This window comes from Panthera uncia, chromosome D1 (assembly GCF_023721935.1).
Source record: "Panthera uncia isolate 11264 chromosome D1, Puncia_PCG_1.0, whole genome shotgun sequence".
Classification (NCBI taxonomy): Eukaryota; Metazoa; Chordata; class Mammalia; order Carnivora; family Felidae; genus Panthera; species Panthera uncia.
Genome location: NC_064808.1, coordinates 48,750,566 through 48,770,045, shown reverse-complemented (window position 1 = coordinate 48,770,045; position 19,480 = coordinate 48,750,566). Strand labels below are relative to the sequence as shown.

The window sequence follows — 19,480 nt, the reverse complement described above, 5'->3', positions numbered from 1 at the left end:
AACCAGAATGATGGATATGGAGCACGGAGTGGAGACTGGGAAGATTGTGTTTGTTCAGAGAAGTCGACCGGGAGATTCTTACTGTTCTGTTGATTTTGTTTTACTTACTGATTTTTATTAGCCTAGGAAATCTCCAGCAGTTCAAAAATTAAGAGTTCATAAAAGTATATGCAGCAAAAAGTCTCCTTCCATGCTCGCCCCTCAGGCCCACAGTCAGGAACCACCGTGACCAGTTTGTGTCCTCCCAGAGTTATCCGTGGACAAGCAAACTTATGTGGACAGATATATATGCACATATGCACACACATTCTTTCCCTCATTTTTGTGCAAATGCACACTATTCTAGACCTTCTAATGTAGCATGCTGGGAGTTTATTCACACCAAGTGCATTAAAAAAACTTATGATAGAAATACCTATTATTTCATTATCTGACCGTACCTTAATTTAGCCTGTCCTCTTTTGATGGACATGTAAGTGGTTTCCAAGTGTTTGCTACTTCCAATAATGCTGCTGTGAATGTTCTTGCACACGTGGGGATACTGAAGTGGAATCAATGGGCCGAATGGTACATGCAGTTGAAATTCTGACTGATATTTCCACTTTGTCTTGTGGAACGTAGAGGTTATGTTCCCATCAGTGATGTGTAAGAGTGCCGGGCCAGTATTAAGCAGAGCATAAAGGAGGGAGAGAAAGAACTAAGTAATATCGTGAACAAGTTTAACAGGTAGGAGGGAGTGGGAAAGACATGGTTATGGGAGGTGCCCCGTGGTTCACATAGAAAAGAACCGTAAAGAAGAACTTTGATGGTTAGTGAATCAGGAGTCATAAAGCCAGCTAAGATTTCAACACAGAGTGGCATTTAGAGCCTCATTAATGTCACCTGGACTTTGTGATAGGGGACCCAAGAATGAGACACAGCTACAAAACCTACAGACCTACAGACATAGGTCTGCCCTATGGAGGAGAAACAGATCTGTTAAGAGGGGAGGTGAGCCAGCCCTGGAGAGAACGAAGTATAAAAGAAAGTTGAAATGCTGAGCCTGAGGATGAACATACTGGAAAATAACACGTGGGTTGGGAGAATAAGAGGGGAATGTCCCTGAGACATTGGGATGCACCACATAGTCACCCCAAGCAGAGGAAGAAAATAGATGCACTCCTGTTCAGATCCCCAGAAAGATGGAAGCAGACAAGGGGCTTAAATGGAAGGGTGCAGCAGTTTGGATGGTTCCTAAAAATCTCCTCCCGCTTAAAACCTAAGTATTTGAGAGGTTGGCTCTTGGTGCCCCACCCCCCTATTTGTTTCTACCCAGAGGACAGAGAAAGAAACTGGGAAACTGCTGCTCTGGCTGTAATGTTGAGACTAGTTTAGGAGGGAAAAGTGACAGGTACCTTGAGAGAGAGCGGCCATTCTGTGAGTCCATGACAGGGAGGGAGGGAAAGCCAGGCATGGCCAAGACTTTCATAAATCATACCTTGGAAAGTTCAGAAATAACATAGAAGGTGACTCAAGAATATTGAACTAAAAAATAATGTAACTCTGTGCAATGTCACAAATACTCCTGATAAAAAGGAGAAACTTGGAAGTACCCTGAGAGAAACTTGTTTTCAAAGGGGCTCGTATAAAAGAAAAGACAGGGGTGCCTGGGTGGCTCAGTCGGTTAAGCGTCCAACTTTAGCTCAGGTCATGATCTCACGGTTCGTGAGTTCGAGCCCTGCGTTGGGCTCTATGCTGACTGCTCCGAGCCTGGAGCCTGCTTCGGATTCTGTGTCTCCTTCTCTCTCTACCCCTTGCCGGCGCTCTCTCTCTCACTCTCACTCTCACTCTCACTCTCGCTCTCACTCTCTCTCTCAAAAATAAATAAACATTAGAAAATAATAAAAAATATAAGAGAAAGGACTGAACAAAGTGCACCTGCACAAGTAACAGCAGCAGGGGCAAACCCTAAACAAAAGGACAATGCTGAGGACAGGAGAGAGACTTTTTGTTAAAGTTATGTTCTCCATAAGAAGATCAAAGAAAGAATGGGCTCTGTTCTGATGCCTCGGGCACAAAGAACTTAGGACAGTGGTCCCCAAACTGCTGGCTATAAGTGAATTTTAAGGTATCAGGGAAATCAGGTGAGTTGCTAGCAAACTAGAAGTGAACCGTTTTTGTGTTTGTTTGTTTTTTCCCCAGATGGCAAAGAAAGTTAGATGGGTTCCATAAAATTTAGTCTGTTGAGGCTGGGGCCAACCTTATGATGGTTTGTGGGAGGCCAGAAGATCAAGTAGGGATTGTGTTAAGAATGAGTTACAATGGGGCGCCTGGGTGGCGCAGTTGGTTAAGCGTCCGACTTCAGCCAGGTCACGATCTCGCGGTCCGTGAGTTCGAGCCCCGCGTCAGGCTCTGGGCTGATGGCTCGGAGCCTGGAGCCTGTTTCCGATTCTGTGTCTCCCTCTCTCTCTGCCCCTCCCCCGTTCATGCTCTGTCTCTCTCTGTCCCAAAAATAAATTAAAAAAAAAAAAAAAAAAAAGAATGAGTTACATTGGGGTGCCTGGGTGGCTTAGTTAAGCGTCCAACTCTTGATTTTGGCCCATAGTTTCTGAGTTCAAGCCCCACATCGGGTTCTGTGCTCTCTCAGTGCAGAGTCTGCTTTGGACCTTTGTTTCCCTCTCCCTCTGCCCCTCTCTTGCTTGCAGACTCTCACTCTCTCAAAAATTAAAAACAAAAAAAATATAGTGAGTTACATCAGCTTGACCTCCTGTGTCTGGCTGGGAATGCATCAGTGGAATAGACCTGGTAAATGCACACTTCTGTGAGGCATTGCACAAACCCTGCTTGGGGAGTCTTGTGGATGAACTGGAGGAGTATAGGATGGATGCTAAGATGGGCATATTGGTACCCCCATGATAATAGCATCTATAGACCATCTCTAGGAAGGTTTATTGTAGAGGGTGAGAGTCCTCTGCCTTTACTCTTCCTACCAATTGAGCATTTTATTTTTATTTTTTTAATGTTTATTCATTTTTGAGACAGAGACAGAGTGTGAATAGGGAACCGTTAGTGAGAGACGGAGACAGAATCAGGCTCCAGGCTCTGAGCTGTCAGCACAGAGCCCGACATGGGGCTGGAACCCACGAACTGTGAGATCATGACCTGAGCCGAAGTCGGACCCTAAACTGACTGAGCCACCTAGGCGCCCCTAATTGAGCATTTTTAATGTGTAATGTGGATGCTGATCTAGAAAATTATAAAGCAGTGATGACATGAAGCCAAAGAAAAATCAACTCGACCAGCCGGCATTGGGATCTATAAACCTACACAGACTTGAGCAATAGCTAGGTTCTCAGAAAAGGGGTAAAAGAGGTAAGAACCTGAGTGGTGGAAAATCGCTAAAGGTAGGGAAGGAAACACTTCAAGAGGGAGGCAAGCAGTTTGAGGACAGGAGCACGCCTGTGATTTAAGCAGGAAGAGGGCCCTGGGGCCGTGAGGAAGAGCCCTGTCCCTCATCAGTCTTGGGGACAAAGCTGGTCTGCCTGGAGGCCACTTGTGCAGGGGGAGGGGAGGGAATGAATGCGATGATGAAATCAGGCAGCAAGTTTAGACTCCTCATTTGAGAGGTGTAACAATTGAGGGAAGCTTCTATAAGAGAGACAAGCAGGTCTGAAAACCAGCAAGGCCAGTGGACTTAGGGACTAAACGTTCTGGGAAAGAGTGGCCAATAAGGTGAGCATGCCAGAAGAGTGCGGAGCCGCTGGGCTTTTGTTGTTAGCCATCAATGTCACGTGGGCCTTAACTAGGTCACCATTGGGTGTTTTCTGTTCTCCCAGTTTGGTTCATTTCTTACGGATCAAACACCTGGTAAAGGAGCAGCAGTGGGGGAAGTGAACTCACATTTGTCGGATGCCTCCCGTGTGCCAGGCCCCGTGCCAGGTGCTTCACCTAAGGCTCACCTGGTTAACCCCTCGAGGTAACCTGATGAGATAGACCCTCATTCTACAAAAGTGAAAGGCAGTCTGTAGCTGCCTGCACGCTTCGACAGCATCATGCCTATGCCCGTCGTGGCTTAGTCGCTCATAACAGGCTGACCTCCCTCTCTGGGGACGTAAATGCCGATCTTTTACCTTGGGGGATTGCTTTTAGCTCTATCCTTGATTAACTGGCCATCCTTCCTTCCGGCCTGGGGCTCTTGGTCAGAGGATTAGATAATTTTTCTGTTAATTGCCCCCATGCTAATGAATTCCCAGCTAAATCTTCCCCTTTCCTTAGTATTGCTTTTATCCATACCTACCTTTCCTCCTCTCATGCCTACACATTCTAAATCTGTACCCCCTTTTGTTTTGCTGCTATGTCTTTTGAGAGGGCAACCTTACCTACTTTACAAAGATCAAGACCATTGGAAAGATCTCTGTTAACTTGTTGTTGCTCATCTAGGGTCTACCTGAACCCCCGATACATGCTTTGTGCTTAGCTAACCCTATCCCCAACCCCCATCCCCTGCTGGGGCCTCCAATTCCAGCTCCTTTCCTCCCTCTTAATTCTTGCCACCCAGCAGGTATGCTAAGTATTTAAAGTACCAAAAGACTCTGAGACTTCTCAGATGAAAAAGCACGAACAAATTGAATGTGGACTGTCCTTGTTTAGCACCTTCCAACGGTGGCAAATTCACAACAGGAGATAGAGCTGGCCTGTGACGCCTAGTAGCTCAGGCCAGTCAGGCGTGAATCCTCTACCCTTGTCAGGCACGTGTGCTAAGCCAGCAGGGGGTTTGGAACCCAGTGGCACACAGAACAAAGGCCACGTCAGAGCCCGGTGTCTCCACTAGGACTGCAGTTGAGAACACAGACGGCAGGTATGGCCCCAGCCCATTGGTAAGTGGCCCATCAGGGTGCAGGGACCAGTAACAATGAAGCTGGGTAGAGATCTGAGGTCCAGGGCACTTAGGCCCAGAAAGGCCACCCTGACTTCACAACCCAATCCTCTCATCTTGGTAGGAAAATGCTATAAGACAGATGACCCTGGAGGAAGACAGCCTGGGCTGTCTGGGACAATTCAGGTGAGCTAGCTCAAAGGGTGAGTGGCTGGGAGGCCCCAGGCCTGCTGAGGATGGCGAGGACTGCCCTGCAGCTCTGAGTCCAAATGGCATCACCAGACAGGAGGGCGGGCACCTTCGCCCAGCATCCTTTCAGCCCCGAGCTGCTGCTCAGACCCCGTTTCCCTTCTACACTGGAGAAGGGGATGTACAAAACAAGGTATGAGATGGGAGTTTTTCTTCTTAGACCCCGCTGTCACTAGTGGGGATGGGCAATTTCTTCCCAGCGTGCCTGGGCAGTCCCCACAGTGCCAGTGGCTGACCCCAGTACCAGATGCTGGTGTTTAGAATATCAGTAAAGGTGGGCAGGGAGGCCTGACAGGTTCATTGGCTGCCACCCTGTCCACCCAGGTCTCTGTTCCACTCTGTTGTGATGTTTCCTTAAGTCCGCATCCCTGCCCCATGGGCTGCTCATAGTTTCCCTCAGCCTTTCCGGTTTCTGGCTGCCACAAGCGGCACTGTCGTGAGCTGTGTTACCCAGGCGTGTGGCAGTCTCTTCTCCATTCCCACCTTCAGGCAAGGGGTCCGGAGGTGTCTGCTTGACATCACCTAGACTCGTGCCGCCCCTTCCTCTTGACCCACACAGAACTAGCCACTCACTACTCCCTGGAAACCCCATGGTTTTCAGGATGGTGACACTCACAGACTGTCATGGTTACGTGTGTGCCTCTACACGGTGACTAAATGTCTAGGGAGTAGAAAAGGGAGATCCCAGCAGACCTGTGGGCGACAGGGGTTCAGAACTGAGTAGGCATGAATTCCAGGGGCTGCAGCTTTTCAAAGTGGCCATATAAGGGCCAAGATGTTCTCTAGGCTACAGAGGAAGTCTGGTTTGGAATGGTAAGTGAAGGAGTAAGGTCTGGTATGGGCGTGAGGGAGAGTTTAGAGTTGGGGACATACCAGCGTGTGCGAGCGTGGTATATGCCACACGTCACCGCATGGGTGTTGGTGTGTTTGGGGGGTGGGAGAGGGGCAGCTATACCCGGGCGTGTGTAAGAGGGGTCATGTCTGTGCGCCTGTCTCTGCTGCTGCCACCTGGCCGGGTGCCTCGTTGGTGTGCAAGGATGCCCCCACCGCACCCCCACTGCGTGGCACAGAGGAGCTGCTGGGGGTTTGCTCAGACTGTAGGACCACCCCGTAGAGGGGGCGGGTTCAGGAAAAATACCAGGTCTTTTGGTTCCCGTGAAGAAAGTGGGCGGTCACCTCTGGGTCGCCCCCTGCAGCTCGCCCCCTGCATGCTTCCTTCTCTCTGGGCCGCTCTCCTGGGGAGCTTTGTGTCTGAGAGCTGACTGACCCTGAGTGCTCTTTTCTCCTCTCTCTTCCTTCCTGCAGTCGGTTCTGAATGTGATCAGTGAGCTGCAGGAGCAGATGTGTAGGCTGCAGCTGGACATCCACAGGCAGATTCAAGAGCGCCTCTTACTCAGTAGGGGCTGCCCTGAGGAGGTGGCGGCTGGTGACGGCGCAGCCGAACCCTCGCCCTGCAGCCAGGACTGTGCCTGTTGGGAGGGGTCACCTGTAGGAACCACACTTAAGTATATCAGAGCATGCGTGTGGGGGCATTTCACTGGTGGAGGGGCTGGGCTTTCTCCTAACCACAAGTGAGTGCAGTGGGTTAACACGGCTCTATTGTTACTTCCGGGCAGAGCTTGGGACTGGTGCACTCCCCTCAGGGTCTGAGCTGAGCTCTGCGACCCTCAGAGAGCAGGGTCTGAGCGGGTGAGGCCAACCCTTGGCCAGGTGGTGGCACTGGCCTTCCTCAGGGCTGGGAATGAGGTGTGTCAGGTGCCCTGAGGGACGGGCATTCATGCAAAAGGAAGCCTCAGGATTCCCCTTCCCAGGTGTGACTCAGGCGCTGATTCTCCTCCTGGGCTGGGAGATTAAATGAAGTTTTATCTCGTGTGATTTTTATTTTCTTTTTTAAAGAAAAAATAGCATCATGAGAGAATCCTTTCAAGTTTATTTTTAAGGAAGTTAATCCCTAGTGAGAAAATAGAACACCAGTTTCCTTTTGCTATGACAGTTAGGTCATCATCTGAATTTCTAGGAAAAATTCCCCACCTGATCGCATTAGAGGGATTTCATGACCTCTGGACCCTATGGGGTATACCTGACTGGTGTTCTGGACTTGTCCCCTCATCCTGGTGGGGCCGGGGCCTGCGTGACCTGACTGGACCTGGTGATGGCAGTTGCACAGAGAGGAGTCTGTGCCTCTGAGACCTACTGTCGAAGAGGACTTGGAAGCCTGAAGGAAGGTCAAGGTCATAGTAGCTGTGAGCATTACAGAGGGTCCGCCTCAGCTCTGTGGGAAATTATCACAACCCATACTCAACCGTGGAACATGCTGAAACTCTACCCAGAATCAGACATTAGAGGGGGAGCTTGGGGGCAGGTGGGGGTTGAGGTGGGGAGATTTCCTCCTACATTAAATGATAAGGGGGAGAAATGAGAGCCCAGAGGTAAATGTGGATTTGAATAGAGAAGTCCTGGGAGTGCCCCATGTTGAGTGGGTCAACCCAGAAAGACGTCTAAAAGAGGCTAATGTTTGTACCAGTGTTTATAGCCGATGATGGGCAACACAGACAACCTTGAAAGAGGAGGATGTGCCAAAGGTCATCAGAGCCTGGCCGTCATCATGCTCTGTGTCTCCATGGTGGCAGCCTCTCAGGCAGGGCCGGAAACATTCTCAGAAAACCATCCTGGGTCGGCTGGAAGTCCCACCAGGCCTTAAAATCTAATGCTGCAGGTCATGGGTACAATGACCTTAGCTTCGAAGACATTTTCAAAAAGAGGCATCAATAAATGTTTACCTTGGCTGTAAGAAAATCTTAGTGGATTACCCTACAAAGTTCAAGTGTAAGCAGTGGAACTTTCTGGCAGACTATCTCAGAACACAAAGAGCTCCAGGTCAGTTAAGCGATGAACTGAATTTCACGTGTTCGTTCATTGGAAAATAATACATACCTACCATGTGCCAGTGGTGAGCAAAGCACGCTCGGAGTTAACCAAACCCCTCCTGGAGTTCACACAGGAGGAGAACCAGCCATTAGCGATCAGACCAGTAAGTATCTAATTGCAAATGACGTAGGAGAGATACAGGGTGCCACACCAGAAAGGATGTACTCTGCCACACCTGAATATGGTGTAGAGGTTGGGATAGCTTTGCTGAGGAGGCCTGAGGAAGGATCGGTGGGAATTCACCTGGCAGACTGCTCCAGACAAGAGGGAGCGGTGTGTGTAAAGGCCCAAGTAGACGAGGAACTAAAAAGTATCCAGTTTGGTTGGTGCATCACTGGGGGGAGAGAGTAATCCAAGAGGCAGGCAGGGCACCGGGTCAGTCCAGGCAATGCTGGTGAGAGCATATGAGTTTTGAGGAGCAGAGGAGCGCCAGGATCAGATTTATCCTTTAATTGTGTTGTTCCCCTGGATGCCGCGGGGGACAGTGGCTTTAAGAAGGGCAAGACGACAGACGAGCAACCCCTGGAGAGACTGCCCGGCCTGTTGACATGAACTGCTAGATCAGAGTAGTGGTGGTTGAGTTGGAGAGAAAGGAGAGATCCATTTCCTTGGAGATAGACTTAACAAGGCTTAGGGGTAGATTGCATCTGTCGGGGAGAGGGAGATGCCAAGGGTGGACCCCAGGTTTCTGGCACAGGGAGGTAGGTGGATGGAGCTGCCATTTAGTGAGGTTGGAATGTCTAAAAGGGGGAATTAAGTGTTCCACTTGGGCCATGACAGTCGTGAGATGCCTGCCCAGAGGTGTTAGGTCGGGAGTCTGTGGGGATCTGGAGTTCAGAAGTCTGGAAGTGATCACATACACATTAATTTTTCTGATACGAGCCAGTTGGCAGGACCAATTATCCATCAAAGGAAACTTGGTTTGGGACAAGGGTGCTCAGTGGTGTCGTCTTTGCTGAAAGAGTAGTTTAGGGAGCAAGGTCCCTGTAGTTGGAAGAAACAAACCTGACTTCCAACTCACCCCGGGCAAGTTGGTCAACCATCCCTTCCTCACTCAGCAACTTTCAGTGGCTCCCTACTGCCAAAGAATGGCCTCAGAGCTCTTTGTATTTTCATCCAAAGACTTTCTGGTAGGGCTGCACCTTACTTTCTGGCCTTACCTCCCACTCATGCCACCTGTCCTCTGCCCTAGCCCAACAGACTGTCTCCCTTTGTGCCTCCTGCATCCACCCTCTGCCGGTCTGCCTTCTCATTCCCTCCTTTCTTCAAGCCGACCCCCGCCCCTGGCCCAGAGCACTCTGCATTTGGCATTTGTTATCTTAGTGTTTTCTGTCCTGCTGGCTGCCCCTTCTTCTCTGGAGCCTTCCAGGATCACACACCCCTCTTGGGGTTCCTTGCCCCACGCCCCAGCACAAAGAGGTGCGTCCACCTAGCCTGCTTCCTGCTACTTTGTCTGTAAGAAGCTGCTTCATTTTTGTATCTCTGTTCCTCTGGCTCCCAAGTCCTATTTGTCCTGCACCTCCACATTTGTGCATGATTTGGGCACATCCCACAGAGGACATGGATGTCAGAAAGGGGCAGGCAGAACTAGTTCTAAAGAAAAAAAAAAAAAAAGTGTTCTCTTCATATGCCTGGAACCCCTGGCTTCTGTTTTTGAATGGCCCACAGCTTTTCCTGAAACAGGACCATGTTTAAGGATTTGAGCTGCAGTGTTGAACATGACCCTGGATCTCTTGCCCCTGGCATCCCCTGCATGAGCCTAACCAGGGTTATCCAGGGAACATCATGCTCTGTAACCATCAGAACTTTGTTTTTGTCCCTTATCCTTCTAGGAGTTACTGCAAGAGCTCAGGCACCTCAAAATCAAGGTAGAAGAGTTGGAGAATGAACGGAATCAGTATGAGTGGAAGCTGAAGGCCACTAAGGTAAAAGGCAGTTCTAATATTTATGGAGAGGTGCTGAGGCCTGGTGGGGAGGGTCTGTGTTCAAGCTCGGGATCTGAGCTGGAGAAGTGCAGATTGACCCTGCTGTGTGCACACGCAATAGTGCGCAGATTGTGCAAGTAGATAGCTTTGATCTGGGAAGGCTCTTCTCCTAGGGAAAGCCCCCTGCGATCATGCACTGCTGGAATAGCTGAGCTCCTTCGTCATGCTGTGTCCTGTGGCACCCCTAGGCTGACATGGGACCAGTAAGGGGCTGTGAGCAAGTGAGAAGTCTTAAGGCAGATGAACGTTGATGTTACCTCGGCTGCATCACTTTAAATTTAGCGGTCCCTTTTAATAACTAGTTGGTTTAAATAGGCATGCTGTATTTTAGCATTGAATGCACTCCACTACTTTGTTGTTTTAACTAAACCATGTTTCTATTGAACTGGGGAGTTCAGCAGCCTGGGCTGGGGAAGGAATAGCCCTGGAGGAGCATTCTTGCCTGCGGGAGCCTGGCCCAGGCAGCCCCCTGAAAGCACACCTGCTATTTGACTAAGGCCTCTGTAGCGCCACCCAGAGGTGTTAACTAGATTTTCATTTTTATTTCTTACTAGGGTTTTAAAAAGTACTTAAGAGTTTTCCTAATTTCTGGTTATACTTGTATTTTTTTCTGTAAGTTAACTTTTAATGATTATGAAAACAATACTCATCACAGAGAATCTTTAAACCATAAAAAAATGGATAAAAGTCACTCTTATACCACCTAGGAGCTACCACTATTAATATTTCCTTCTAGGAATTTCTCTTTTGGGGGAATCTCGCTCGCTTTTTCTCCAATTTCTAGTGTTGATAATTTATATGCAATTTATGTCATGCTCTTAAAACTCTGAACATGATATTGATATCTGTATAATTGCTTGTATAAAATGATTTTCTTAACTGTTTTACCAACGAGGAAGCCGAGGTACAGAGCAGTTCAGTAACTTTCCCGAGATCTTACCAAGTCAGCACCAACCTAGGCAATCCCAGCACATTTGTCTCCAGCCCTGTTTCTATCTAAGTGCACCCTTGTGTGTACTGTGCTGTACCTGTTCCAGCAGCAGTGATTTTCTCAAATAGCTCAGAGCCTTCTGTCACAGAATTCCACTCAGGCGAGTCCTGTCTTGGGGAAGCCTTTGAAGTTGTACAACCATGTATTATAAAACCAAACAACTCTTTTTAGGTCACCTGAGCTCTTTGCCTTGGCATAGAGACCTTTGAGATACTACAGGTTACTCAGTAACTATTGGGTAAGGGCATCTCCTATGTGCCAGAATGCATCAAGCTCTTTGCCCACATTTTCTCATTTGATCCGTAAAAATAACCTAGTGAGGTCTGTTGATTTATTATCCCCATTTCAGTGGCTAGAAAACCAAAGCCCAAGGTGGCCAAGGTGAGGTCCAGACCTGGATCTGTGTCATTCCAAAATCCATGCTCTTTTTCTTATAAAATCCTGATTCCCTGCAAGTAAAAGCCTGTACTATTCTTGAAAGTTCTTTAGTCTTCTGCATAAAGCTTGTCAGCCCCTGAAGGCGACTCATCTTCCAGGGCAGCAATCAGGGGTGATCCCTGGGTTTAACGAAGCTGAGTACTTGCAGGGAGCTGGAGCACCCCTCTGCCTGGCACCAGCCCGCACACCTTTGCCTCAGACCTCTGGCCACACAGCTCCAGCCTCTGTGGCCATGGCAGTGGCATCCTTTGCCCTCGTGGTCAGGTAGAGGGCTTGTAGCCTGTTGCAGACTTCCCAGCTATGGGCACAGGTACTATGCTAAGCACAGCAGAGCACCTGTCATTTCTGGCCTATTCTCTGGAAATTGACACCTGGCAGCTGGGACTTAGCCACTTAGTTGTTGGGGTTTTTTTAAATTTTTTAAAATTATTTTTATGTTTTATTTTTTGAGAGAGAGAAAGAGACAGTACATGATCAGGGGACAGGTAGAAAGAGAGGGAGACACAGAATCCGAAGCAGGCTCCAGACTCTGAGCTGTCAGCACAGAGCTCCACACGGGGCTCAAACCCATGAACCCGTGAGATTATGACCTGAGCCGAAGTTGGCGTTCAACAGACTGAGCCACCCAGGCGCCTCTAGTCTACAGGGCTTTAAATAGATGATCTCACCCAGAGGCAGGCTTCAGAGACAGGGGACCTCATTGTGCTGGGCTCTGCCTCACCCATATCACTGAGATCCTCTGTGGGTCCCAGAGACCAGCATCAGGCATGCAGATTCCTAACAGAGACCAGCTCTCACTCGGTCTGCAAAGAAAGGGAAAAATGGTCGTGGAAGGTCCAAGAAAGGTTAGGAGAAGATCTTCTAAGAATAGTATGGTCCTTGTAGAAATAAGAGGCATTTGGACCGAAAGGCTCAAGGCTAAGGTATTCAGAAGCCACCGAGGCTGTTAGTTGTAGGCCCGCAAGCACCGAGGCCCTGAGTGAGCTAGGGGACAGTGCTGCGTGGCTATAGGTCTCAGCTAGCAGCTTGCCACCGCTGGGCTTGCTCTCTGGCCTCTCTGGGTAGATGCCACAGAGCAGAGGGGCAGGGCTCCATAGGGCACTTCAGAAGAATGAGAGCCTACCCCTTGCTGCCTCTTTTTTTCTTTACGTGGCCCTCTCTTTTCCCATTTGAGGGATGTTAGGGAAGGTTCTTTCAGAACGCCTAAGGTGGGCTCAGGGAGCTCTCGGCCCATAATAGTAGCCTTCATCTGTGCTGTTGATTCAGAAGCTGGCTCCCGAGCAGGTGGGGTTTGTGTCCTGGTCACTAAGTGGCCCTGTGACTTGGGCATCGCATCCTGCACTCTTCCTGGTGTCTCCCCGGTAGCAACACGCAGTGATGTTGCTTCCTCCCATGGGCTCCTGTGAGGATTGAGTGAGGTTGGACGTAAGAAATCAGTGAGCACTGGGTCAGAGGCAGAGTGGACGCTCAGTCAGTGTGCCTGAAACTGAATGCAAGGCCTGTTGGCAGAGGAGCCACCAAGAGTCTCAGTGCTCCTTTTCGGTTACTTGAAACTATTCGAAAGTTAGCTCTGGCGTCCCCATTCTATGACCTTGAGGAAAGAAGGGGGGATGTGATTGGGCTACCACATGGGGAGGGATGGCCAGAGTACAGGCCTTTGCTGTATGTTGGCTGGCTCCTGAGTTGGTCCTCACCCCCTTTCTTTGTCTGGTTTGATGCTCAGAGAACTACTTGGTTACCCTTAGGAAAGGAATAAGACGAGAGAAGCAAGAGTAGCAGCATTTATTGAGCCCTTACTGTGTAACAAGTATTAGGCTAAGTTGTCCGTGACCATTATCTTATTTAATCCTCCCCACAGCCCTTTGAGGTCAATGCTGTTTTCCCCATTTTAGAGATGAAGCAAGACTCAGAAGTTAACTCAGAAAGGTTAACTTGCCTAAGGTCCTCCAACTAGGAAATGAGGGAATCCAAGTTTGTTTGGCTCCAAAGCCAGTGTGGCCCCTGGGATGGGACCTACACGGTTCTGATCTTCTCACAAGCGTGGGAAGGCGTGGACAGTCACACCTACTGTTACATGTGAGATTTAACCTGCGGTGCTTAGTAGAGGTGTGTGAAGCACCTAGCACAACTGCCCGTGCATGTCTACATATGAATGTATGTATCACATCTGTGGCTGTACTTACATACTTTATTTGCAAAAGTGTATCTGCTCAGCACATCTGAACGCTTGTATAGAGGTACATACGGGTGAGCGTGCATAGGTGCTCATATGGAGGCTGGGCAGAGGCCGTGGCTGTGCATGAAGAGAGTACATGAGGGAGGTACTCTTGGCTCACTCTTTGTCTACCTACCAGTAGTGATTTGATTGCCACTATGTTTCCTGTATGGGTGTGGATAAATGAAAGATGCATGCACTCGTTGCAATGATGTACATCTGTGCTGTTGCATGAATCCCCTGAGAGAAGGAAGTCCACATCCGGAAAGAGAATGTGCATCAGCAGCTCTCCCATTGAACACAGCCCAGCGCCTCGGGCCTCAGGGGTGACTGGGCCTCAGAGGGCAGGGGAGGTAAGAGCCTGGTCAGGTAGAAGGATGCAGGTGACCAGCAGGAGCTGAGGGCAGGGCCGGATTGGCCAGGAAGAATGAGTTCAGTCTGAAGAGCCCCATGTGGTGGGGACAGCGGTAAGCACCTCTAACTGCTCACCTCTGGTGCCTCTGCCCCTGACTTGCCAGCATGTTCTGGGACCCACTCGTCCCGGGCTATGAATGACTTGAGGTACTTCATCACAGTCTGGTAGTCCCTCTGAGCTGGTGGGGATCCTCTGTTGCTCTTTCAGGCTGAGGTAGCCCAGCTGCAAGAGCAGGTGGCCCTGAAGGATGCAGAAATTGAGCGCCTGCACAGCCAGCTCTCCCGGACTGCAGCCCTACACAGCGACCACTCAGAAAAAGGTAACTGGCTTGACTGGGAGAGAGTTGCCCCTGGGCCCTCTGGGCATGTGTGTCTATGGATGATTATGTGTGTGCCTATGTGAGTAGGCTTACTGATGTGCACATATGTCCTGTGTGTGCAAACACGTCCAAGTGAACAGATACATGCGTGAGTGTGCATGAAAGGGCCTAGAAAGCACAGTTCTACTGTGGAACCATTGCCATGAGCCCCTCCCCTGTCCAGAAGACTTCACCCTGAAGGCTTCTCTCACATGTAGTCTGATCATTAAGCTCTGGAGCTTTTCTTTGCACTTGACTGGAAGGACTTGTCTTTGTGTCATTCCCACAGGGGAGGCTTTATTTAGCAATCCATTCACTCCTTGAATGGATACCTGTTTGATACTCATACAAGGCCCCGAGGATACAGAAACAAATCTATTAGTTCTCATCTTTAGATCTCAGCTTAAATGTTACCTCTCAGAAAGGCCTTTTCTGGCTACCCTACCTCAACCAGATGCCCCCAGTCCTATTTTTCTCTAGCTCAGCATTCTTTTTGTTTCCCTCATAGCACTTAAAACTCATCAGGGTTGCATTTGGGGAGGTCTCTGGGTAGATTGTTGTCCTCACTGTGGGGCAAGAATTGTGTCTGTCCTATTTGAGACCATATCCACAGAACTTCACACAGCATTCAGCCATGGTAGGCTCCTAAGAAATACTGGGTAAGTGAAAGGATGGTGAATGGTCCCTCATCAGTTCCAAGTCTGCTGATTCAAAAGAGGATGAATCCTCAAATACTCTTATTAACACATATTTAATATTTAAGGCTATCCACCTTGTATTCAAAATGATCACATACCTTCCTCTTCCCATGAGGCTGCAGAATGATGCTGGAGGAGGTCCTGTAGCCCTATGGATTGGCCTTACTACTGGGTCCCCTCTCAGCCTCAGCACTGCTTAGCTTGGGTCCCTGGCTGGGGTGGGAAGCTATGCAGCATGAAACGGTGGCTTAAGCTGGAGAAGAAAATTAGTGACCAATATGTTCATGCCTCCCCTAGTCTTTCTCAGTGTCTTCTTAAGCCTTTGAGTGTGTCACCTACCTGCCATGGCTCAAGGTGGATGCTGGGGCCCCCTAACATATCCCAGACTCTCTGTGATGCTTAATCTGGACAGAGTGCTTTCTGTGCCTTGATCCTAGGCCAGGTAGCCTTCCCCCTCCACACTATGCTTCTCTGGAGTCCAGGCCTTCTGATCCATCATCCGGTAACTCTTGGAGCCGGTCCTTTGGTCATTTGCTGCTCAGGTTGGGTCCTGCCCAAAGCACTGAGGTTTGCCACTCTTCATATGAAGCTTACCACCCTTGTCCCACAGACGGGGCTGTGGGGTTGCTCTTCAGCTGCCAAGAGCCTAAGATAGTGAACGGGCACTCTGTATTGTCCTCTGAAAATGAATCCCTATGACTATTTACACAAGTCTACTCTTCCTATTCTTGTTGCAAATGGGATGCCTATATTTTGGTTCCCTTGTCTCCTGGACTTTTCTCATATAGACACCCCCTCTTCCTTTTGTAATAATCAGTTTAGGAATGGGGATAGGTCCTTGTTTTGAATATTCCACTATGTGCCACTCCCTAGACCTAAATATGTAGCAGACTGACCTCCAGCTCCCTTAGGCATTGGCCTTTGACCTCGTCCTTCAGACCAGTTTGGGAAGAAATCAAGAGCCCCTATTAGGTCCAGAGTGAGAGCAGGCCTTAGGTTGCCCACCACAGACTGACACAAGTGCCTGGGCCCATAGAGATATTCTGTGGGTTTCTGAAATAAGATAGTTTTCCTTAACTGTAGAATTTGTTTTAATATATTTATAGATGTGTCTAAATATTCTTTAGTCAATTCTGACTATAGCATTTTAAATTAAGCCAAGTACCCAGCTCTTTTACATAATCATTCTTTTCTTCATTCAGCTGTAGACTTTTTTTTTCTTTCTTATTTTAAATTCTCCTTTGCTACAATCCATGGGACTGTATTATTTTTCTCTAAAATTAGCTAGCAGCCCAGGTACATACCCACTCAAGTAATAATGTCTGTATTCTTCAGAGACGTTGGTTTTGAAAGGTTTTTGGGTTCTTTTGTGTCAACTTCGAGTAAATGGAATTTGTATTTTCCCCACTAATTTCTACAAAGAGAACATGAGAGATTAGGTTTGTGCATTCATTTAGTAATCCAACAAATATTTAATGAGAATGACTACACCAGACACCGTCATGGGCTCTTAAAGAAGTAAAGGAGCCCACATGCAATTCATTCACAAGGGAATTCTTAGCAGCTTAGCATGTAGGGATGGCTGTCTGTGTGTAAATAATTCTCCCTACACCTAAATTCTTTCAGACCAAGAAATTCAACGTCTGAAAATGGGGATGGAAACTTTGCTTGTTGCCAATGAAGATAAGGTAAGATGGTCCATCAAGGCAGCCCTATTCTTCCTCTGCTAACAGGCTGTTTCGTCCCTACTGGTCTCTGATATTCTGGGCAGGGTCATGCCCATCAGGCCAGTGACCCAGGGATGTGTCAGGAGAATGGCTTCTGCCTTTTGGAGACTGAGCCTCAGCTGTTTGTTTTTGGCTTTGATGCCTGGGGACTTTGCCTAAGCGAAATCTCCCAAATGCAGAATAAAGTCATGCCTGTTCATGCTGGTGCAGGGGGAAAAAAAAAATACCCCTGTGGTTACTGCCAAATGCCATAACTGCTGCTTAGACTCTTGGCAAAACTTGAGAGCAGTCCACCAATCTCCTATGCACACAATCTGGTGACAGACCCGTCACGGAGACACTGGGCAGCACGTGATGTGTTTACCCCACCGCCTTCCATTCTTCACATCTGATTGCCTGCGTAATCCTAGAGTAGCCACCTCTGTAATTATAGAGCACTTACCTGGGATGGCCATCACCTCTGAGGATCACAACCCTGCATTTTACAGATAAAGAAACTGAGCTTCAAAGTGCTTGAGTAGTTTTGTCCAAGGTTCGTTAACAGTAGGTAGTGGAGCCAGGGTTCCCACCCAGGTCTGTCTAATGCCCAAATCTTCATGGCCTCCCAAGTCCCCAGGCCTTTGCTGAAAGAACTGATCTCCTCTGGTAATTTCACCTGTTGTGCAAGGAATCTCGGGCTCCTAAGGAACAGGTTGAGGGTATTGGGGATAAATAGGACGGCTTTATTTTAATCTTTCTTTGTATGTAGCTCCAGAGGACAGCATTCAATCCAGGAGACAGATTCCAAAAGCTACCTCAGGAGGGTAGGGAGATAGTGCGTTTCCTGCCTCTGAAATGTTTAAGCCCCTCGAAGGCTGTGTCTGGAAGGGATTGTTTTACGGCTAGGGATTGGACTCCTAGCCTTTGGGTAGAGGCAAGAATGTTTGCAGCTGCCTAGGGGGCAGACCACTGGGAACCCAGGCTCTGTGGGAAGGAGGCTGGACACTGAACTTCCCGTCGAAGTGTCCCTTAGTTTCCACATAGCATCTCAGTGTGCCCAGAATGTAGTCTGGGCCCCCAAATGAAATCCTCCGTGGGGCCAGTGGTGGTGTTTACATATAGTCTGCTCTCCCACCGTGACAGGACCGTCGGATAGAGGAGCTCACAGGGCTGTTAAACCAGTATCGGAGGGTGAAGGAGATCGTGATGGCAACTCAAGGTGAGGGAAAGGAGGATTCTGCTATTTTCTCCCAAAGGTATTCCATCAATTGTGTTAAATCCAGGGGCATTTTGCTAGAAGGTTATTAACCTTCATTTGGAGAAGATCCTCTGCTGGATAATGGAGCTGGTTAGACTGTCCTGGACAGTGGGAAACTGGCAGCTATTGGTTTCTAGAAACTATGTCTAATGATAGTCCAGAGCTCCTGTGGACTAAGCATATTATCAAGAAAATAGAGCCTTTAACGTGAGCCCTTAGGAATCCCCATCCTTGGGGATCTCCTGTGTGTTTTTCCAGGATACCTTTTAGAGGCAATGAATGCAGTCAAACCTGGACCAAAAACCAGTTCGATACCCTCATTGGGGATTAGAGCTTGTCCACCTCCGGACAGCTCCCCCAGCAGATTTCCAGGATACTTTGGGGGCCTTCTTTGAGTCTCTGGGTACCTGGGTTCCTGTAGGAAGTCACAGGGCAGGGAGGACTATCTGTGCTTCATATTTGCTGCGCAGGCTGAACGTACCATGCAGGCAGCGTTAGTGTTCATGTGAGCGCAGTGGGGCCTGGGCCAGGCTGCCCTGCCCGCCTTACCATTCGTGTCATTGACCCGGGCTCCTGTCACAGATCCCTGGAAAGCAGCTGCTTCACAGGAGAGGGCCACCTTGAGGGTGTTCAGGGACCTCATTCTGGTTGAGCTTCTGCTGGCCCTGCACATGTATCACAGCCCTATTTTCCCTCCTCCTTTGGTATTTGGGGTCGAGTCAGAGCATCATGACCCATGGCCAAGGAATGAGAAGGTTAGGGAGGAATAGTAAGGGCTGCCGTCTCTCTGTTCCTCCCATGAGCTTTGACCTTGAGATGACCCTCATGACAGCCCTTTCTCAGATTCCCCGAAGAATCTTATGATTACACCTGTAATGTCCCTTTATATGTGTCTTAGTTTTTCTTGATGAAGAAGCACTGTTAGAAATCTGTGGTGTAATCACAGGTTTCAGATGAATCCCACAGGAATGACCCCTCCTTCTGCGTTAATGCTTCTAGGGCCTACAGACAGAACTCTCGCAATCAATGAAGAAGAACTCGAGGGAAGTTTCCGAAAGTGGAACAGTGCAAACAAAGGCCCTGACGAATTACTTAAGCCAGAGGTGCTGTGTTTCCATCTGTGACGTGGGGTTTCAGCAGGCCCTAGGAGCTTGTGCTGAGCTTGGGGGAGGATCAAATCAGGTACCTGTCAGGTAGAAATCTTGACAGGTGAGAAATTAAATGGATGGAGTGGCCCCCAAGGCCTGGGGGAAAGCATCGAGGGTGGAGAGGGGCCCAGGCACAGACCTGTGTTCTAAAAGCTCCCCCGGCAGATTTCCGGGGTACATTGGGAGCCTTCTTTGAGTCTCTGGGTACATGGGCTCCTGTAGGAGGTCACAGGGCA

The 19,480-nt window shown here is 48.9% G+C and overlaps 1 protein-coding gene across 4 annotated transcripts in view; it reads left to right on the top strand.

The window, feature by feature from the left end:
* PPFIBP2 (PPFIA binding protein 2) overlaps positions 1–19,480 on the top strand; it is a 145,153-nt gene that overhangs the window by 98,790 nt on the left and 26,883 nt on the right. For all 4 annotated transcript variants that reach the window (XM_049650769.1, XM_049650773.1, XM_049650782.1 and 1 more), the window contains 5 exons: positions 9,865–9,957; positions 14,284–14,395; positions 16,759–16,820; positions 17,982–18,057; positions 19,096–19,199. In XM_049650769.1, the coding sequence (XP_049506726.1) occupies positions 9,865–9,957; positions 14,284–14,395; positions 16,759–16,820; positions 17,982–18,057; positions 19,096–19,199 (447 nt within the window). The remainder of the gene's footprint in view (positions 1–9,864; positions 9,958–14,283; positions 14,396–16,758; positions 16,821–17,981; positions 18,058–19,095; positions 19,200–19,480) is intronic.